The 23373-nt window shown below is 37.2% G+C and overlaps 1 protein-coding gene, 2 pseudogenes and 3 gene segments (V, D, J or C); 5 read left to right on the plus strand and 1 right to left on the minus strand.

The window, feature by feature from the left end:
* The first annotated feature begins 736 nt into the window (after positions 1–736).
* LOC125249939 lies at positions 737–1465 on the plus strand (annotated as a pseudogene).
* Positions 1466–1685: 220 nt separating this feature from the next.
* Positions 1686–2479, plus strand: LOC125249940. The segment is given in 2 exon segments: positions 1686–1821; positions 2067–2479. Coding segments are annotated over 2 exon segments (420 nt in total).
* A 1132-nt stretch (positions 2480–3611) lies between these two features.
* On the plus strand, positions 3612–4844 carry LOC125249941. The segment is given in 2 exon segments: positions 3612–3851; positions 3966–4844. Coding segments are annotated over 2 exon segments (357 nt in total).
* A 297-nt stretch (positions 4845–5141) lies between these two features.
* Positions 5142–9736, plus strand: LOC125251935 (annotated as a pseudogene).
* Positions 5935–6724, plus strand: LOC125250551. The segment is given in 2 exon segments: positions 5935–6240; positions 6346–6724. Coding segments are annotated over 2 exon segments (354 nt in total).
* Positions 9737–15070: 5334 nt separating the features above from the next.
* Positions 15071–19536, minus strand: LOC125251936. The gene is made up of 8 exons (XM_048165004.1): positions 18913–19536; positions 18544–18645; positions 17982–18353; positions 17680–17778; positions 16276–16508; positions 15637–15815; positions 15424–15517; positions 15071–15331 (listed from the first exon to the last, which is right to left on the minus strand). Exons 1-8 carry the CDS (start codon positions 19136–19138, stop codon positions 15071–15073), a joined length of 1566 nt encoding a protein of 521 aa, XP_048020961.1. The 5' UTR covers positions 19139–19536.
* Between the last annotated feature and the right edge of the window lie 3837 nt (positions 19537–23373).

A 23373-nucleotide genomic window follows, 5' to 3' on the forward strand; every position in this document is an offset into this window, starting at 1 on the left:
GGCAGAGAATCGTAAACGGGAAACAGGGCAAGGTCGAGGACAGGCAGGCAGACAGGGAATGAACGCTCGGAATTGTAACATGAGTTAGCAAGACTTCGCGGTGAGGTGGTGTGTGTGAAAGTCCTTTATAGTCCTGGTAATGAGCTGCAGCTGGGTGTGGTGATCAGTGTAGTGTGCTAGGCTGTATGTGGCAACAGGTGATTGGTGTGGAGTGAACATGTGACTGACAGGGAGTATAGTGGGAAGTGTAGTCCGGGAACTGACAGGAACAGACGGTGATCATGACAGAATAATTTAAGGGGGTCTGAATACTTTCCGTACCCACTGTAGTTCAAGTTATAAAGAGAAATTGAAAGAAAAAGTGAAAAGAGATCAAAACAACATTTTGTGGATTTCTATATGCAAAGCATGCAATCCTAATAGATGCGGACATACTGTACTGTATATCAAACAATAAAACATTTTAAAATTAAAAAACAAAAATTACATTTTAAAAACCTGTTAGATGCTGGCAGCATGATTATATGTAACGTATGTGTAATATATTTGAGAATAACATTAAGGTGTATTAGAAGTATTAGAAGTTTCTTCTAATAATATACTCAAGTACAATAACAATGTCAAGCGCTCTGTCTAGAATTAGTTTAGTTCATCGAATTGAAATAAACAGTCAGTGTTTGAAACAACTTATGATAAAACATCAGAGCACTGCAATTTTGTTAAAGTACATCCAGAATCCTTGAGGAGGAGGAGACGTTCAGTATTGAGGAACTGTGGTTCAGTCAGACTCCTCCTGCAGGTCTCTGATATGTGTCAGTGTTAGTACAACTTTATCAAAGAGAGGCTGAAACAAGAGTCTGCTGTAGATTTCAACAAGTTCATTTTATCTAAAGTATTATTTAATAATTTCTGTGATGGCAAACTGGCAAAGAATTGTAGTCTTCTTGATCACATATTTCTGGGGTAAGTCAGATTCTGTAAGTATTCATGCTGTAATATTCTTCTAATATGAATATGATCCTCATCAGTGATGTTATACATTACAGGATGTGATTCTCTGGACAGAGTTGAACAAAATCAGAGAGTTCAAACTGCTGTTGAAGGTGCAGCTGTAACAATCAACTGTCAATATGAAACCACTGATTCATCACCAGATCTGTTCTGGTACCAGCAAAAATTTAATGGATTTCCAGAGTATGCTGAACCGATTTAGTAATGAAATGCAGTTCAAGGATAGATTTAGCAGCGATCTCAACACAACTTCAAAATCATTTCCACTGACAATCCAGGATGTGTGTGTGTCAGACTCTGCTGTGTACTACTGTGCTCTGAAGCCCACTGTGACTCAAACACACTCAACACTCACACAAAAAACAGAGGAAGTGCTCAGTTATATGACAAAGTGTAAATCCACATGCTGTTGACTTCTGCCCCACAACAATAACATGCATATCATTTCAAAAAGTAAGAATTTAAAATTATTTAGTGCTGTGTAAAGTGATTTCATCCACTCATCACTATACATTTTAGTTTTACTTAATGTGATGAAAAATTCTTCATATTTGAGACCCTGTATAAAAATGATTATTTCTTGACATGCATGAGCAGATATTACATTTATTCGATTAAACTTAATTCTTGGTTTTAAATTGTGTGTATATGTGAGGATTGTTTATGGCATCAGGATGAAAAGGGAGGAGTGTAACATCTCAGATGATCTTGTTAGTTTTGCTAGACTGTCACAAAGCTCAGTCCTGCTGCAGTGAACACACACATGTACAATGATACTTCATTCAGTCATTCTGATCTCTGCCTTGGCATGTAAGTGCATTTGTGTATGTTTTGCACGCATATGCATTTCTAATTTGAGAATATATATACATTTTCAAATAAATTTTCTCTTCTTAAATGCTAAATGAACTTTTTATTTAATTGAAAATATTTATTACATCCTAAATGTAATATAATTGTTAACTATCTTTTGATGTTCTCTATGTATACAATCTCAACTAAAACTTTCAAAACTAAAACTTGAAAGTTAAAAGTTGTTATTTTGCTCTTTTCAGGTGTGAGTTTTGGAGATGAAATCACACCAGACAGCACTGAAGAGTCTGCTGCAGAGGGTTCAACTCTTACATTATCCTGCAGTTATTCATCTGCATATTCACTTCTCTGGTACCGTCAGTATCCCGGATCAGCTCCTGAATTTCTTGTGCTTATAATGGAGGGTGTGAAAGACACTAAGGCATCTAAGGTAGATCCCAGATTCTCTACTAAGATCAGAAAAGAAAAACAAGCCACAAAAGAGATCAGTTGTGTGGATCTGATCATCTCCTCTGCTGCAGTATCAGACTCTGCTCTGTATTACTGTGCTCTGAGGCCCACAGTCACAGGAAACACAAGATCACTGTACAAAAACCTGACACAGCTGAAAAGGCAGAACTAAAATGATGCCTTTCTAAACAGATTGAAGCACATAACAATCGAAAGAATCACATTCTGCCAATTCAGAAACAAAACAAAAGTCTGATGGAACACATTCAAAGATCCATTTATATAATAAAATAAAATGTGCAAGGAGAAAAAAAAAAAACAGTATGCAGACTTTATTTTCTTTGGAGGAAACTACTAAAATTAAACTTGGTTTTCATTTTGTAATGCTTTTTGGGTTACCATATGCACCACATATTACACCTATATTATCATATATTATCAAGCCTCATTACAGGATCATTAGCTCCTCCTCTTCTATTTACAAAATAACAGATATATCATTTACAGATTACTCATTTGTTTATTTATTTGTCAACAATAAAAATGAGTCAAAGCTGGAATAGGCATCTACATAAAAAGGCTTACATGAGAACATGTTCCTGAAAATCACAGCACCCCCACCCTGACTGCAACTTTTAGAGCAGCTAAGATAGTTGCATTTCATAGGGGTGAGTTCAGATACAGAGAACTTAGATCATCTGGTGCAAACCACGTTCAACAGAAAGGTTTTGTTTGTTACAGATCGTTCATTTATCAAAGCCATTTTAATTGGCACCACATCATTTCACATAATTACATATTTTCCCCATATCACAACACTGTTAATATTATTGGCTCATTAATCATTCATATTTGCTCTTAAGCAAAATCATCTGCTAAATAAATAAATATAATTATGTATAATTTCTTTGTCGCAGACACGTCAGGTTCCACCTCACTCCCTTACCCACGCACTCAATCACCAGCATACTTCACCGCCACCTGTGACCTGCACTAATCACCACCACTACAAAACCACCACACTCACACACACTCACTGTCTGGTCTCGTTTGCACTACGATTCATGTATGCTTACCTTAAGACTCCTATCGCCATACTTACCTGCTCCAGTCATCTCCTCCATCTCCTTCGTCTCCTGTTCTCCTCGTGTGCCTACCTGCCTGTGTGTGTGATGTCTCCGCCATCATCCTCCAACGAATTCCATCTGCATCTGCAAAACATCACAAGACAGTATCACGCTCTCTTCACTGTCAAGAACTTTTATCCATCAATCCTTATCCATCTACTCTGCTGTTTGACAATAAACCTGCTTACATTGCTTTTACGTCTGCCTCCGTGTCTCTGTTGTAACATTCTTGCAGTTGCAAAAGTTTTCCTGTAGGCAATGGCAGAGCGAAAACATGAGAAGCGGAGCATCACATTGAAAGCAGGATGTTCCAGTGTGTTTATGTGTGAAACTGCAGAGACTCGCAGTAACACAGAGCTACAGCTCAAGCACGGAGAACATTAATACACAATTCATATGACTGAGTAAACATGGAAAAACACCTGTTTCTGATTTTATTTCTGACTTCCGGTACAGAAATATATATATATATTTTTTTTTATTCCAGTGGTCAGAAACATCCAAATGAGATTTGTGAAATTTTGTGCAACTTGACTCTCAAATTATTTTGTTTCTTTGTTTTAGGTGTGATGACTGCAGACAAGATTGGGCCAAATAAAGAAGCTCTCGTCATAAAGAAGGAAGGTGAGATTGTGACACTCAGCTGCTCATATGAAACAGACAGCAGTTATGTCAGACTTTACTGGTACAGACAGTATCCTAATGGAGAGCCACAGTATTTATTATATAAGGCGGCACGATCAAGTAGTGGAGATGGGAACCCCTCTGATCGCCGCTTTCAGTCGACTACATCTCAAACATCCACTGAACTCAAGATTAATGGTGTGACTCTGTCAGATTCAGCTCTCTATTATTGTGCTCTAAGAGTAGCAGCCCAGTGATACAAAGACTATGTGAAGCTGTACAAAAACTCACATTTATTTTTCACTTTGATCTCAAGCCACTTCAAACCCACAATCTATAATTCACATGATATTATTACACCAGTGGAAACACCTGTGTGTGGTTACAAATGACAGTTCAAGTTATAAAGCCAAAAAATAGAAAGAAAAAAGAGGTGAAAAGAGGTCAAAATAACAGATAAACAATGCATATGCTATTAGATATGTAACATCCCACATGACTTTAGTACATCACAACTTGATGAATGTGATTAAACATTACATTATCATCTGATATCTCCTCTGCTTGAGTCTGCCTGAAAGAGTCTGATCAATCCAATAAATGTCATTTTACTTCTGATTAATTGATTCTGACTTTAGTTACAGTGTTGAATTATTTCACAACATTGGCTAATGTTGCATTTTGTGGATTGTTATTAATATGCAAAACCATTAACCATAATAAATGTGGACATATATCACAAACAATATAGGATATATATATATATATTAAAATTAAATAAACTTTGAAACCTAGATGATGGCAGCATGAAAATATGTCATGTTGTGTAATGTCCAGCTCAGCAAATGTATTAAAAAGAATTCCTCATCATTCCTCAAATTATTATATAAGGCTGAACCTTATAAAGAATCTAAAACGACTAAGAGAAACAGAGACATTTGACTGAAAAATCACATTATCCTCTCACCTGACTACTTGTTTTGATTGTAATAACATTTTACACAGTCATAGGACATTGCGCTCCATCATTTATATAATTTTAAAAATCACAAATGATTTCAAACGTTACAAATGAACTTCAAAAGTGAGGTGTTTAATACACTAAATTCACCAGCAGGGGGAAGCATCCCTTAAATTCTTGTGCAGTTGCTGAAAATAATCAAGAGAAGCTAAAGAGAGATTCACCATAAGGAGAGACTCACATTAGTTGTTTTTCTCTCACTCTCTTCAACTCAGAGCAACAATGACAAAATGGGTGATTATTGCTCTTTTCTTCACGGCACATGATTTAGGTAAGAACAGTCTTTCATCATTTACACTTTATTTATTTGAGTAACTGTAAATGATTGTAAATTCATGTCCATCTCTTCCAGTCTGCTGGGGACAGGACAGTATTGATCAGCCTTCAAGAGAAGAGACTTCTGCTGAGGGAAATCAAGTGACTTTATTGTGTAATTATACCCTCATGAGCGCTGCAAATGCTTATCTCTTCTGGTACAAACAGCTTCCAAACAGATCACCAACATTCATTCTGAGTGAATCTTCCATTGAGAAAGGAAAGACAGAGCCTGAATTTAAGGAGAGATTTCATGCAGAACTGGATTCCACATTAGGATCAGTTCCTCTGATGATCCAGGATGTGTGTGTGTCTGACTCTGCTGTGTATTACTGTGCTCTGAAGCCCACTGTGACTCAAACACACTCAACACTCACACAAAAACATGCAAAATAAATAAAAACTCTCCAACTTTGCCAAAGCAACACTAAACCATTAGAAACATATTATAAAATCATATTTCATGAAGTGATAATCCTATCAGTAATAATAAACAATAAATAATGTGCTCTTTGTGCAGTTCAACTCAAGCAGGGCAGATCTACAGTATTTAAATTGTTTTCATTATTTTTCTTTCTTCAGTTTTAACAGAGTGCAGTTCAATATGATCCAGAATGTGTTGGTGTATTTGGTTTTTAAGCAGCACATATAGGTCTCCATCACACACTCTCTGATTTCTTTCTTTCAAGGCTCTTGTTCTTGTGTTCAAAACTGTCACTTCCAACCAATCACCTGCATCTGAAGCAAAGATGAAGACACTGAAGACACACCTCTTCTGTGAGCTCTGAACTAAAGCATTAGCATCGGAGCACAGAGAACATGAACAGATCTGTAGAAACATGGAAAAACACCTGTTTCTGATTTTATTTCTGACTTCAGGTACAAAATGATTCACTTTATTCATTCTAGTGATGCAGAAAAACAGTGTAAGAAATATTTTTTTTATGCAACTTGACTCTTTCTCTGAAATTTCCTTTGTTTTAGGTGTGATGACTGCAGACAAGATTTGGCCAAATATAGAAACTGTTATAAATAAGGAAGACGAGACTGTGACCCTCAGCTGCTCATATGAAACAGACGGCAGTGTTGTTTATCTTTACTGGTACAGACAGTATCCTAATAGTGAACCTCAGTATTTAATATTTAAACCTGCCCGATCAGCTACTTCAAGTGGAAGCCCCTCTGATCCTCGCTTTCAGTCGACTACATCACGAACATCCACTGAACTCAAGATTAATGGTGTGACTCTGTCAGATTCAGCTCTCTATTATTGTGCTCTAAGAGCTGGAGCCCAGTGATACAAAGTCTATGTGAAGCTGTACAAAAACTCAAATTCATTTTTCCACTTTGATCTCAAGCCACATCAAACCCACAATCTATAATTCACATTATAATAAATTATAATACAATTACACCAGTGGAAACACCTGTGTGTTGTTACAAATAACATTTAGTTCAAGTTATAAAGGCAATTGAAAGAAAAAGTGAAAAGAGATAAAAAATAACATTTTGTTGATTGCTATTAATATGCAAAGCATGCAATCCTAATAGATGTGGACATATTGTATATCAAACAATAAAACATAATTAAATTAATTAAAAATAAAAATTACATTGTAAAAACCTGTTAGATGCTGGCACATATTATATATATATATGTAATAGTTGAGAATAACAAAGTTAATCGAGAATTAAGTGTATTAGAAGTATAAACCGATTCCAAAAAAGTTGTGACACTGTACAAATTGTGAATAAAAACAGAATGCAATGATGTGGAAGTTTCAAATTTCAATATTTTATTCCGAATACAACATAGATGACATATCAAATGTTTAAACTGGGAAAATGTATCATTTTAAGGGAAAAATAAGTTGATTTTAAATTTCATGGCATCAACACATCTCAAAAAAGTTGGGACAAGGCCATGTTTACCACTGTGTGGCATCCCCTCTTCTTTTATCTCTTCTATAACAGTCTGCAAACATCTGGGGACTGAGGAGACAAGTTGCTCAGTTTAGGAATAGGAATGTTGTCCCATTCTTGTCTAATACAGGCTTCTAGTTGCTCAACTGTCTTAGGTCTTCTTTGTCACGTCTTCCTCTTTATGATGCACCAAATGTTTTCTATGGGTGAAAGATCTGGACTGCAGGCTGGCCATTTCAGTACCCGGATCCTTCTTCTATGCAGCCATGATGTTGTAATTGATGCAGTATGTGGTCTGGCATTGTCATGTTGGAAAATGCAAGGTCTTCCCTGAAAGAGACGACGTCTGGATGGGAGCATATGTTGTTCTAGAACTTGGATATACCTTTCAGCATTGATGGTGCCTTTCCAGATGTGTAAGCTGCCCGTGCCACACGCACTCATGCAACCATCAGAGATACCATCAGAGATGCAGGCTTCTGAACTGAGCGCTGATAACAACTTGGGTTGCCCTTGTCCTCTTTAGTCCGGATGACATGGCGTCCCAGTTTTCCAGAAAGAACTTAAAATTTTGATTCGTCTGACCACAGAACAGTTTTCCACTTTGGAAAATGTCATGTTGTCCATTTTAAATGAGCCTTGGCCCAGAGAAAACGCCTGCACTTATGGATCATGTTTAGATATGGCTTCTTTCTTTTTTGAGTTTTAGCCGGCAACGGCGAATGGCACGGTGGATTGTGTTCACCGACAATGTTTTCTGGAAGTATTCCTGAGCCCATGTTGTGATTTTCCATTACAGTAGCATTCCTGTATGTGATGCAGTGCCGTCTAAGGGCCCGAAGATCACAGGCATCCAGTATGGTTTTCCGGCCTTGACCCTTACGCACAGAGATTGTTCCAGATTCTCTGAATCTTTGGATGATATTATGCACTGTAGATGATGATAACTTCAAACTCTTTGCAATTTTTCTCTGAGAAACTCCTTTCTGATATTGCTCCACTATTTTTCACCGCAGCATTGGGGGAATTGGTGATCCTCTGCCCATCTTGACTTCTGAGAGACACTGTCACTCTGAGAGGCTCTTTCTATACCCAATCATGTTGCCAATTGACCTAATAAGTTGCAAATTGGTCCTCCAGCTGTTCCTTATATGTACATTTAACTTTTCTGGCCTCTTTATTGCTACCTGTCCCAACTTTTTTGGAATGTGTAGCTCTTATGAAATCCAAAATGAGCCAATATTTGCCATGACATTTCAGAATGTCTCACTTTCAACATTTGATATGTTATCTATATTCTATTGTGAATAAAATATAAGTTTATGAGATTTGTAAAGTATTGCATTCCTTTTTTATTCACAATTTGTACAGTGTCCCAACTTTTTTGGAATCGGGTTTGTATTAGAAGTATTAGAAGTTTCTTCTAATAATATACACAAGTACAATAACAATGTCAAGCGGTCTGTCCAGAATTAGTTTAGTTCATCGAATTGAAATAAACAGTCAGTGTTTGAACCAACATATGATAAAACATCAGAGCACTGCAATTTTGTTAAAGTACATCCAGAATCCTTGAGGAGGAGGAGACGTTCAGTATTGAGGAACTGTGGTTCAGTCAGACTCCTCCTGCAGGTCTCTGATATGTGTCAGTGTTAGTACAACTTTATCAAAGAGAGGCTGAAACAAGAGTCTGCTGTAGATTTCAACAAGTTCATTTTATCTAAAGTATTATTTATCAATTTCTGTGATGGCAAACTGGCAAAGAATTGTAGTCTTCTTCATCACATATTTCTGGGGTAAGTCAGATTCTGTAAGTACTTATGCTGTAATATTCTTCTATTATGAATATGAGATCCTCATCAGTGATGTTATACATTACAGGATGTGATTCTCTGGACAGAGTTAAACAAAATCAGAGAGTTCAAACTGCTGTTGAAGGTGCAGCTGTAACAATCAACTGTCAATATGAAACCACTGATGTTTCACCATATCTGTTCTGGTACCAGCAAAAAGTGAATGGATTTCCAGAATACATGCTGAACAGATTTGGTACGGAATGATAAGCAGTTCAAGGATAGATTTAGCAGCGATCTCGACACAACTACAAAATCTTTTCCACTGACAATCCAGGATCTGCGTGTGTCAGACTCTGCTCTGTATTACTGTGCTCTGAGGCCCACAGTCACAGGAAACACAAGATCACTGTACAAAAACCTGATACAGCTGAATGTGTTCAACTAATTTCTTTCCATAAATCCATCTGAATTAAAGGTAGCTTATGATTTTACTCTATAACTATATGAGGGTGAAAACTATCAGCAGTGGCATGATAGATTATGAATTTTGTTTTAAAATGAACTTAATGCTATTAATGCAATACATACACACTGTGCTCTTATGATGTTCTGACTAACTGTTGTTTTAAATACAATTTAACTTGCTTTTTTTGTATCTGAGCTGTGGCGACTGTACAGGACCGTAAAGTGTCTAGTACCATAAACTGTATCTCTATTCATGCTGTATTCACGTCTAAACAAAGCCTCTCTGCCGATAATTACAGGTTTATGAGATCTACAGTACTGTAACAACCAAAGTTTGAGGAATGAATCCAGATCACATTCTGTTTGAGTTCTGAACATTTTTCTTGTACAAGTTTAGTAAGTAACCACAAGAGGGTGCTATGAGCTACAGCATATGAATAGTGATGACACTGTGGACTATGAAACAGATCTGATCTGCTCTTTCATTTAGATCTCTGGAGGAGGGAGGGTTTAAAGCTTTGACATCTGATGTGATCTTGATAAGTGTCTGTAAGAGAAGTCTGTTCAACAGAACATAAGGAACAAACACAATGATGCTCCATTATTTTATTCTGCTTTCTGCATTTGTATGTACAACACGGTCTCACCCCTCATCGTCACATATCGACGTTTGGTCATTGCCCCCTAGCGTCGACATCCGAAGCAAAGGGTACCCCTTTTGCGTCGCTTTTCAACGTCGATGGCCGTCCTATACACTTCAATGTAAATCCCTTATCTTCGGATTCTGACGCAGGGGGGGTCAACCAACGAATCTCTCGCGTGTGTTGGAAATTTTCGGTTTTCGTGGTCATAATGACAAATAACTTGGCTAGATGTAGGCATTATCTTGCGATAAAAAATACAGCAGGTTTTAGGCTACAGAGGATAGACTTTTAACGGATCAGACCCTCAACGTCGGATTTTGACGCATGCAGGGGGTCAACATAGATTTGCGCTCTTTATAAAAAAAAAGCGATTTGCCCGGTATATTTGTTAATGTATATTTGTGTGTATAATTACTTCGACCGGACCTAACTGTTGTGTAAAATAATAATAATAATAATAATAATAATAATAATAATAATTGTTCTTGCATCTGTACCTTGCGTCACGTTGGCCAATCAACTACTTCAGCAGTAAAACATCATTGCATGCGACGATCCCTAGCACCATTGCGTTTTTGGATTTCCATACGTAAGTATTGCACTTAATATAGAATTAGACATATTAGATATTTGCATATCAGAAACAATCAGCTCATGCCATAAAGCTGTTGTGTTTGGTAATATTTTAGCGCATTGAGATGGTGTTTTCCATACATTAACTAGACTGGCGGCCCGCCACATTTTAATTTGTCCCGCCTCAGTCTCAAAGTAGGCCTGTCGCGATATTCAAATAACCGATTGATAATTGCGCTCTTTTAAACGGCAAAAATGCACCAATTAAGTTTTCGTGTATTATATTCAAACTCATCTGAAGCCATTCCATAGCTTCTGAATTATATAGTCACCTAGATTATTTATTTATTTATTTATTTATTTTTGGGTCAGCTTATGATTATATATTTTTATTCATTTGCTATTTTTCTCTATAATGGAGAAGTGTGTTCAGTGCATTCTGGATTGTGTTTAATAAATCAAAGAGTGACGTTTAGTACCACAAATACAGATGTATAGATACAGGCCCCCACTAATTATTCTAGAAATAAATAAATTTAACAAAGGCAACCTTTTGCTACATATTTTTAATAGTTGAAATGTATACTCTACATGTTTGACCACTGAACGATCATTTAGTCTACTATATGTTGTGTACGTGACTAATGTGCCCCAAAAGCCTTGGGGCTTCCTTAGGGGAAAAAAGCTTTAGGAGCTTCCACATGTAATGTTATATGCAATGACTGAAACCATTGACATAGACCTGTGTATTTTTGACAGTAATAAAGACCTTAGTCCAAGCCTAATAGTAGGGCAACAGAGAGTCCATTCACAGTTGGGTTGGACTAAATGAATTTTATTTTGAATGTGCCTTTAGGCTATTTCTATTTGTTGTGGTTATATTTGTATGACAACCTGTTTGCCTTTAAAATGTGTTAAATTAAAATATCGTAACATATTAAAATATTGTAATAATCCTTGTGTGTGTGTGTGTATTGTACATTTCAGAATGACAAAGCCAAAATTCAGATGTTGCCCTGCTTGCCAGGTTGAGAACCAGGCGATTAGGAAGTTCTGCATCGCCTGCTATGCAAGCCTCAGCAAAAGTAAAAAGATTGAGGCCCTCAAAGATCGCCTGGATAATGAGTGGGGTCAGGGGGTCTGGAAAAATCGGAATGCAGCAAGAGTGGTTTCTTCTGCCCAAGTTGCAGTAAGTAAAAATACTCATGCTTCATGAATTGGATTGTAGTCAATATGAAGCTCAAAGCACATTACATTAACATCAATAATATCCTATGATCAAACTATCAACATTATCATTGCTAACTGTGTAGAACAATCTGGTGTGAATCAACCCATATTTCTGTTGCTTGAGATTCACAGAGTGCTGTTGGTAGGAATAGGAACAAAGAACATCGACATAGACCAAATTTGCTAAGTGGGAGCTGACCAGAACTGAAAGTGCCACAGAAAACTGAAACTTTCCTTGCCCTCATTACTTAATGTTAGCTGCCATTTTGCTATTTGGTTCTTGTTGAATCAAATTTTCTCGTTTCTCCACCTAACGACAAAACTCACTGATTTCGAGGAACAGGAATATGGGTTGAATGACACTGGAAATTATGTCATCTTGTGACTGAATGTACAGTTTAAAAAAAATCAATGACACGTTATGCATGCATCCCACAGACCTTGACTTATCCTAAAGCTGGCACACATACCATAAACAGGACGACATTTGGATGGATGTGAACTGTGTCCAAAATGACTCATGTTCTCTCAATTTGCTTATAACAGATACATTTAACATAGTCTATCCTATGCAACTGATGAGCTTTCTAATAGTGGTGACCCAAAGTTTCCTTGACATTAGTGTGTCAATTATAATTAAACGACCATAAAAATGATGCATTAAGCATCAAAATGCATATTATACCTTCTGCCCACTCATTGACATCAGTGATCCAGACCTCCAGTTGATCATCTGTGACTGCCATTTCAGTTTTCATGGCCTCCATATTATGCAACTCTCTTTGCAGGGCTATTGTGGCCTTCAAACACAAACAACAAATGACAATGAAGCAGAGACAGACAAGGGTAATGCCTAGAGCTGTGTATTAATAAGGAAATTTAAAGTTATCTTCACTATCAGAAAACAACATACAGCACTCATTCAACATACTGTACATATATTCACAAATACAGGGACTATAATTATATGGCAATTTCATGGAAAGTGGACTTTTTGTCACATTCACAATGTCAATAAAATGCCATGGTATCTGTATGATAATGACTATACCAGGGTTTGTGAAAAATATTCTAACAATACTATGCTTGCTCATGTTCAGTCACATCCATAACCTGTAATTGTCCCTATATGGTATGCAATGATGTGTGTGTGTGTGTGTGTGTGTGTGTGTGTGTGTGTGTGTGTGTGTGTGTGTGTATTTTTGGATGCAGTATTTCAGTTACAGAAAATTGCAAATTTTCTAGAGGAAAAAATCTCTCAACTAATGCTGTAAACTACACATGAGAGTCAGCTTGGTACTACTATACTATAGTATTAAAGGTTCAAAATGAACTTATTTATATACAAACACTTAAATTACACTCAATTGTTTTTTTTAAATAATAAATAAAGTTAAGAATTACATAATCTTATTTCTACTTCAATTAATTTTTTAGTTTTTAAATATAAACATTTAAATCGCGGCTGTCATATCCGATTTATTCAAACATGCATTAAATACTGAAGAACATTAAAATGAATATGTAACGGTGCATAGCTATATTTATCAGAATGCTTGCTTTCTAGAGTTCACTTTTCTAGCTGACTAATGAGTTTGTGGTCAAGTTTTTCTGAGGTAAATGTGACGTTACATTACATTGATTACAAGCTGTTTTATTGAGTCTTTCCGCGGATACGGATTTCAGTTGTACTGTATATTTTAACATACCTTCAGATGTTCATGTTTATTTCGCTGTAACTGGTATTAAAGTGGAGATCACATGCTTCTCTTTAACCGAAGGTGCTAAAGCGATCCGTCACGTCACATTAAACAGCGCCAAAACGATATTTATTTTTGAATCTCATAATAAGATGGACGTCATTTGAAATCTGAGACTTTGCTTCATATCGCAGATTATTGCGATTTATTGGATGGGAGGAGCTACATATTCTGCTCATCCATCAACTGAAAACAGACTAGACTAATCGATTCTTGGGATTAAAGAATAGTTTACCCAGCCCTAATATATATATATATGTACACACACACACATACTGAAAAATATATCAGCTAAAAAAAAAGTCACTACATATAGTTTAGTGTGATGCCACTATATTTTACAAAACACATGTTGCTTTATATATTGCATAAGTGATTTTACCTTTTGATATCGGCGGGCCAAGTGTGGAAGCCAAGTTGTTAAACTTTTGCTCATTCCAGCGCATGGCCATGACTGTGAGCATGTCTGTGCGTACTGCAAACAGAACAAAACACTTTATCACTCTTCTTCACAGTAGCGGTAAGAGAAAAACAGTGCACACTTTTTGGGTACCACATACTTTTCAGAAACAATACCCTGCTGTCTTGTGCCATTTAATTGCTGTCCAAGGAAAGGGTTAGTTGGGTAGTGGCACAGGATAGTGGGGAAGTAGCATGGAACAGTGACACAGGACATTACGCAAAAGGCATAGAGCACTGTAGCAGGACAGTAGGTACAGGTATGGTAACAACCAACAACAGCACAGTATTTGCTCCAACTGACTCTCCTTATGATTTTCACTTCAAATAAAAATACGGATGAAGGTATTGTAATCGATCCACCCATCTGTCTTAAAGATTATACATTCTAAATCTGCTTTGATTGTTCAGATGTTCAGAGTCAGCATGTACCTCATCATCAGGATCAAAATGTACAGTAGTTTGAACACTTCTCATAGCAGTGTGAGAAAGGCGAAGAATTGCAGTCCCTTGCAGATATTTCTTGTATCACTTTATCAAACTAGTGCAGTGTGTGGTTACCTTACCTGCTTTTGCCATGTGTTTTGTGGTAACAGCAATTCTCGATAGGAAGGCGTTGCATTGCTCCACCTCCTCCCCGAGAGTCAAACCAGCCCCCTCCTGGTACGCCCCACTCCATTTTACCTTCAAATAAAAAATAAAATAAATAAATCTAAGTGGCAACAATCTTATGTTTAGGTAAAGAAAATCACATGGACAGTCACATTTTCTTACCTCACATTTGAAGTCGTGGGCTTTGGCATGGAACACTGACAGAAATGGTTTCATTGAGAGCAGATCCTGAAGCTCAGGGCATCTCTCACTCACTCCTCTGGAGGTAAGGCCAGTACTTGCATGCAACATCCATAGCAAAGAATTTCACCGGCTTACAAGCCATTTTTTTTTGGAGGTACAAAGGGTAAGCAAAAACCTCCCCCCTGAACATATTAAGGGCACAAAGAAGAACACCATGCCGACAAACGGCAAGTTCTAGGCCCTCCTCATCTACTTTGCTGGAGGACTTCTGTGACGTTTCTCGTGCTGCTGACCACTGTCCCCCACAGACACCTCTTCCAGAGACCTAAAATATGGATGATGTTTAACAGTCCAATCAAACTCCTATGTAGGACATGGTATTTTACAAGTAAATATAGTGATGTTGTGCAAGTTTACATGGCTGGTCGAGGAATGGACATAGTCTACAAATCTTGCTACATCATCGTCCTTAGCTATGAAGACACCATTAAAGATTGCTTGTTCCTCTGATCTAGATAAAGAGACACATATTGCCTTTTAATATTCATATGATTTTCATTATGATTTTCAGCAAAGTTACTTTCAAAATGATGAACTGTCAATCTAAACACTGTATATTTTTTTAAGTACCTTGCTGCACTCTTGAATCTATAGTGCTTACGGTTTCCATCAACAGAGACTGCAAGCATGTTTGGGGTGCATGCTGGGCAGTTAAAGTGGTCTTCCCGGATGATTTTGTCCACTTCAAATCGGACAGCCTCCCACTCCAAAAAGCTTTTTCTGAAGCTGTCTGCTATGACCTTTCCAGTCTGTTTCAAAAGAGTACAGTAAAACAGATGATAAAACTAAAGACTACTCTACATTGAAATAAGATGCTCTAAAATGGATAAACATTGGGATGTGTGTACTACTTTCATGACCTATGATAATAAACTATGAAAAGTACCTAAATTGAAGAACCTGACAGTCTACATCTCTAGCCAAAGAAAAGTTTCCAAATGAACATTTCTGTGATCAGCAAATGATATTGGGGAAAACAGATAAATTCCAAATCTTAGAAGAATGGAGTAGATGCTGTGGTCTTCAGAAGGACCCCTTTTTTCATAAAACACTCACACTACAAACTACATGACAGCATGAGTTGCTAGCTGTTTATACATCTGACAAAGGGTCTGAATTTAATACATGAACTTTTCCCTAAACAGTGTAAATGTTCATGTGTACTTGACCTCACACTATAATTGTGAGATTATCACCACAAATACTTACACGGCCAAAGCGGACAGTTCGTTGATCTAGCATTCTAAGAAATGCTTGGCTGGACATCCCAGGTGCTGCCATCTTCAACTCCTCAAAGGAAAATAGGATATCTGTAGCATACACTGTTGAAAATTGAGAAGTAGCAGGCCAGTAGTCATTATGGACCAGCTCATCCACTCCAGTACTCCATGTGGCCTGACATCCCTCACATTTCAACTCTGGCAAGTTGAGATCATATCGGCCTGGGAAAAGGAAAGAAATATATATGCACACTTAATTCTGACAATGAAGTGGGAACATTTGACTATCAGGAGGACACTAGCGAGGTTTCCATTAAACTTATTTGCATTTGATATTCGCATTAATGAAAATTCAGAATATGCACATCTTAGTTTGATTCCATCAACTGTGTAATGTGAATTAAAAATGGACATTAGACAAATCAACGGACGTGTTCTGACCATCTGTGGGATCAAAATGTCTCCAGGACAACATCTATGGATAGAAACATTGTAAATGTGCATATACTCTAATTAAACTGTTTCCATTAACTTTAATTGAAAAATTAAAATAAACTAGTTTCATCAGTAAAGTGCTCGTAGCCAGTTTTTTTTAATACAAATAGATGGAGAAAAAATAGAAATCGAAAAAATAAAAAGTAAAAAAATAAAAATAAAATATAAATAAAAAGTAAGTGCTAATATTACTGGGACAAGTGTTGACAAAATAGATATGTCTTTAGCAGTTTTTTGAAAGTTGCTAAAGATTCAGCTGCCCGGATAGAGCATGGCAGGTCATTCCACCAGCCAGGAGCAGACCAGTAGAAGGTCCGTGAGAGTGATTTTGTGCCCCTTTGGGATGGCACCACAAGGCACCATTCAAGTGCAGAATGCAAACTTCTGGAGGGATTTACAAAGAATGATCCTAAAAAGACTAATTATCTTATCCATATATTATCTTTATCTATTATAGTTTCTTGGGGGATGGCCCACAATATTTGAGCATATATTTAATTGCTGTCACAATTTGGCTCCTAAGGATGTCTTGATACAATGTTGCAGTATCGCAAGACACTCATTATGACAGAGGCAAAGAAAAGTTGAATAATTTGTGTGCTCAATCCAAGGAAGCAAAGGAAGTACATCTTCTGCTTTTGTTCTTTTATGGACAAACTCTATATTATCTTTCCATCTTCACAGGTTACCTATCTATACATCCAAAAACAATTGGCTGGGAGGTAAATATACTTTTACTTTTTTAATTCAAAACTTATTACATTTTTCATTTAAATAGGACAGTGAAGAGTGACAGAAAGTGAGAAGTTAGAGATATGGGGTGGGATCACCTCATCTGAGGGTGAAATTCGGCAGTTACTTGAGCAGAAGTGGCATCCATCCCCAATGTTCTCCTTACCATTCATTGTAACCAGAGCAATGGGTTTTCCAGTGATGACACTTAATCTGTGAGGACAGCTACATATTCTCTCTGGCATCTCCAAGGGTACAAGACGCACTTGAAAAAAAAAGAAGCATTTATGAGAATAGTTAGAGGATAGAAGACTAACATACGTATTTACTGTCAGCTTTTAAGACCAGATATTCTTCATGGCTTCATTGACTGATCAGAAATTATTTAGATTTTAGCATTTAGTTTTCCAGGTGATAACTGAAATTAAGTTAAGTGAGAAAATCTGACTCTCAAAAACTACAACTTACCACACTGGGTAAGAACATTCTCCACAAAACAGGATGTCGGAGGCAATGGCTGAAAGAAGCCTTCTCTAATTGAGTCCCTGTTGTGGAAGACTTGAGCCTTGTGGATGCTGATGTCACAATGGGCACAGAGGAAGGGCTGTGGTCGACAGTCACAACAATGGATCATCGCTGGACTGGAGTAACATTTCTGGCAGACTGGACTTGCCACATGCTGCTTAGCCACCATGTTGTCCACCAACCGGGGCCTCACTTTCGCCCACCACCCTGAGACAAGACTTTTTCTCACTGACCAATCACTGGAGGCTTGTGCTGGTGTTTCTTTGTCATCTAAATCTTCACCCAGTGAGTGCTTTAGCTCTTGAAGGAAAGACTCTGTTAAAACAATGGACAGTATTAAAAAACAACAGGTTATTAAACAAAAGAGTATATCACTGAACAACAGTCATAACAGCAGTAATAACTGTGCTGTCTATCATACCAACACAAAAATATGGAATGAGTATTACATTCCTATTATTAATGAACATACTGTTTTACAGTGCAGGGACAATATAGGACATACCAGTGTTTATGTGAGAAAAGTCATTGGTCATTTCCACACTGGTTTCCGGAGCCCTGAAAAGGGAACCACCAGTCTTTCCGGTTTGTCTGTGGCTAAGACCTACTGTAGTTAAAAAAAACAAAAAACATCTTTTACAATTAGAAACAAATACATTACCATGACTGCCTTTTAAACATAATGACACAAAGTTTTAGCATTGATTTTCCTTATAGTATGTATAGTAAGTATGTTATATAATAATAATAATCATATATTTTCTGATTCAGACCCATGACTTGTGAAATGTTTATATATCATTCCAAAAGGTAAAAAATAGATCTAGAGGTAAAATCTAGATCTTAATTAACATGAATGAAAAGTAAGTCTGACCTGCTTGCTTTCTGGAGAATCTTGGCCTCCCATAAATAATGTTTCCTCTGCTGTCCCTCTTAATCACCTTCACAGATGGCTGGCTGGTGGATCGCTGGATGGATGAAGCTGCCTCCTGTTGAGTGCTGATGACCTCATGCAGCCTTTTGAGTTCATCCATGTCTTCTGCCTGGTTGACAAGACTGTTGACCTCCTCCAAGAGCTGGTTCAGCTTAGGATCTGACATGGTGCACAAGAACAAACAAAAGTGCACAAGGACAAACACACCACTAAAAGGGGAGAGGAGGGAAGGGAAGGGAAGAGAGAGGGATGGAGAGAGAGAGAGAGAGAGAAAGAGAGCGAGAGAGAACAATACAAAAAAGAGAATAGAGAATAACAATACAAACGTGGCTCTTAAAAGTGCCTTTTGTAGTCAGCTGCTAATTATTTTTTGATAAATTGTATTTGAGAAGCTGTTGATAAAGAGAAAAATAAATCAGTATAGAATTGATAACTAAACTACACATTACAATATACTAACTAACACACACACTCATTACATCTGAAGATAGAGTATGGATTATATATGTTTACATGTTTATGTCTATAGGTTCTATGCAGACACTTTTATCCAAATTATGATTATAAATATGGCAGTAGACTGTGGCACGACTCATTAGCAACTAGGCTACTTAGCTTGCAACAAAGAATATCATATTTGAAATCGGACATGCCTATCACACTATTTTAATTTTGTCACCAATAGTGCCTAACCCGTGGCTAACTTTTATCTATCAATGTGTAGCACCACGTGCACATTTCATTTGGTGCAGTGTTTCATGAGTGTTTCCAACTGGATTTTGTGAGACTGTGGTGGGTGGACATCGGTCCCTCTAGGGGGGTCAGGGGGCATGCCCCCCCGTAGGAAAATTTTGTACATTTTAAATTTAAATGCATAAATCTGATGCATTCTGAGAGCAAAATGTAAGTGATTACATCAATGAAGAAATTTGTTCTCTTGTAAACAATTTTGTGCTCTAATAGTAATTTATTTATTTATTCGTGATGGTAGGGCACATTAGTCATCTACACAACATATAGTAGGCTAAATGATAGTTCATAAGTGGTCAAATTGGTTAATTTATTTCTAGAATAATTAGTGGGGGCCTGTATCTATACATCTGTATTTGTGGTACTAAACGTCACTCTTTGATTTATTAAACACAATCCAGAATGCACTGAACACACTTCTCCATTATAGAGAAAAATAGCAAATGAATAAAAATATATAATCATAAGCTGACCCAAAAATAAATAAATAAATAAATAAATAAATAATCTAGGTGACTATATAATTCAGAAGCTATGGAATGGCTTCAGATGAGTTTGAATATAATACACGAAAACTTAATTGGTGCATTTTTGCCATTTAAAAGAGCGCAATTATCAATCGGTTATTTGAATATCGCGACAGGCCTACTTTGAGACTGAGGCGGGACAAATTAAAATGTGGCGGGCCGCCAGTCTAGTTAATGTATGGAAAACACCATCTCAATGCGCTAAAATATTACCAAACACAACAGCTTTATGGCATGAGCTGATTGTTTCTGATATGCAAATATCTAATATGTCTAATTCTATATTAAGTGCAATACTTACGTATGGAAATCCAAAAACGCAATGGTGCTAGGGATCGTCGCATGCAATGATGTTTTACTGCTGAAGTAGTTGATTGGCCAACGTGACGCAAGGTACAGATGCAAGAACAATTATTATTATTATTATTATTATTATTATTATTATTTTACACAACAGTTAGGTCCGGTCGAAGTAATTATACACACAAATATACATTAACAAATATACCGGGCAAATCGCTTTTTTTTTATAAAGAGCGCAAATCTATGTTGACCCCCTGCATGCGTCAAAATCCGACGTTGAGGGTCTGATCCGTTAAAAGTCTATCCTCTGTAGCCTAAAACCTGCTGTATTTTTTATCGCAAGATAATGCCTACATCTAGCCAAGTTATTTGTCATTATGACCACGAAAACCGAAAATTTCCAACACACGCGAGAGATTCGTTGGTTGACCCCCCCTGCGTCAGAATCCGAAGATAAGGGATTTACATTGAAGTGTATAGGACGGCCATCGACGTTGAAAAGCGACGCAAAAGGGGTACCCTTTGCTTCGGATGTCGACGCTAGGGGGCAATGACCAAACGTCGATATGTGACGATGAGGGGTGAGACCGTGTTGGTATGTAAGTATTAAAGTCTTTTGAGTATTGCATGTGTATTCTGAGCAGCCAGAATTGCTAATTTCTGCTCAAAATTAAAAGTCTAAATGTCTATTTCTTTACATTGTACAGTACACTGTATGTTATGCTGATCCATCTAAAATGATTAAATTTATCTACTTTTGCAGATGCAACATATGGAAATGAAATTAAACCAACCAAAACAGAGGAGTTCACTGTCGAGGGTTCAGGTGTTACATTATCCTGCAGTTATTCATCTGCATATTATCTTCACTGGTACCGTCAGTATCCCGGATCAGCTCCTCAATTCCTTGTGCTCATCTCAGACGGTGCAAAAAAACCTGCAGAGTCTTATGTAGATTCCAGATTCACTACTGAAATCAGAAAAGAAAAAGAAAACCATGTGTATCTGAACATCTCCTCTGCTGCAGTATCAGACTCTGCTCTGTATTACTGTGCTCTGCAGCCCACAGTCACAGGAAACACAAGATCACTGTACAAAAACCTGCTTCTGCTCAGAGTGAGGAATCAATGGTCTACTACAGTTTGGGAGAAACGAGACTCTTGAATCTTGAATTATACCCAGATCCCCTCCAGTATGCCAAGTAGCATCTTGTTGATTCAAATAAGCCACATGCCACAAATCTGAGCATTTTTTAAATACATTATTATAAGATAAAAGTGTTTGTCTAAAACTTGGCACAAATCACCTATTTGCATGTTCAAAAGTCATAAATACAATCAAGTCACACCTTCTTCAGAAATAATTACCCATCTTTTCATGTGGCGCGCAACATCAGTTACTGTATTACAGTTTTTCTCAATTGATTAGACATTTCTCCAAACTCACTGTTCTCAAAACAGATAACACGGTAATCTGAACACTTTGTAATTGTCCTTAACAGGTTGTAAATTTTCCTTTGTAGAGCCCGCCCAATCGGCCCAATGGCAGTTTCCCACAGGACGGGGAAGGTTTCTTGCGTGTTCCGTCTTTTCAGCGTGACAAAGTAGTTTAATTCCAAGTAATCTTTTATCTGACTCCATGTTATTATGACCTCGAATTTAGTTTAGAATGTCAATGATTATTGGTCATTTGTATAATAATTTGGCTTTACATTTGAATATTCTATTTAACTCTTTACACTTATTGTACTCGTTCATTTGGTTCTCAGTGTCACACAGGGTCCTCGCACTGGCCATTCATTAATATGTGGGCCCACGATCACAAACTCACCAGTCTTGGTCACTAGACAGAGGTAATTGACTATACTAATAGAGTGCCGCTCTCATGCTTGCTTTCTCTAAAAGTATTTGGTTTAGTCCCCATAGATCTGTATACACTTGATTTAAAGTATCACTAACTCTAGTCAGAGGTCATACTACTACACAGATAAGCCGACCAATATTACCTCTCTTATAGCAGCTTTGGTTTGGTTATGCCATGGTTTCCATGTACACTTAGCTAGAGTAATATTACAATAAACAGAGGTAAGGCTCACCCTATTTAGGTTGGTCGATCAACATTTTGTTGTCCTAAATGGAAATTCCCTTTTAGCCTTTACAGTCTAAGTACACTTGAACTAATGCCAAGCGTTAGTCGGAGCTCTAAAATCACAGTTGTGTGCCCTATGCTCCACTCAGCTGGACTTTAGTCCGTTACTAACCTGACGCATATTTGCGGTAACAATGGATACATCGTAATCTACTGAAGTCAATAATTTCAGAGTAAGTCAGAATAAAATCAAATGTTACAATTTATTAGTCAGGTAAATGTGTCATGCCAATTACATAATCAATTCAACGATGATCAATACAAACATCAAATGCTCAGAAATAGAGTAAGATGCATACCTGACATTATAAAAATACACATTGCTGAGTGTCCTGGACACTCATCTATGTGGGCTTCATGTGAATACAGAGTCGCCCAGAGCCTTTTGCAACATTTCTTTAAATACTCAGACCAACCCCCAATGTGGGGCATGAACTTACAAATCAGAATTTGCATTTACTAGGGCCACAGACCTAGGGGGTTAGCACCTTGTGGAACAGGAGGTAGTTTGGATGAAAGACCCTGGGAAAGGGGCACACCCACAGTTGCAACCAAAGTATCTGTAAACTCTTATAACCTTTAATACCTTTGGTTTACTTCCATGTAGACGAGACCATTGTACCAGTTGCACTGATACATTTCAAACGATACCAAACATTGTATAGCATTCTTT

The sequence above is a fragment of the Megalobrama amblycephala genome, linkage group LG17, assembly GCF_018812025.1.
Source record: "Megalobrama amblycephala isolate DHTTF-2021 linkage group LG17, ASM1881202v1, whole genome shotgun sequence".
NCBI lineage: Eukaryota > Metazoa > Chordata > Actinopteri > Cypriniformes > Xenocyprididae > Megalobrama > Megalobrama amblycephala.

Coding starts and splice junctions, on each gene's coding strand:
- LOC125251936 (XM_048165004.1), bottom strand. CDS start 19,138: ATGTCAGATCCTAAGCTGAACCAGCTCTTGGAGGAGGTCAACAGTCTT. Junction 16,509..17,679: donor TGCTCTGGTTACAATGAATG/GTAAGGAGAACA, acceptor TCCTTTTCCCAG/GCCGATATGATCTCAACTTG. Junction 15,518..15,636: donor AGATTCAAGAGTGCAGCAAG/GTACTTAAAAAA, acceptor CTCTTTATCTAG/ATCAGAGGAACAAGCAATCT.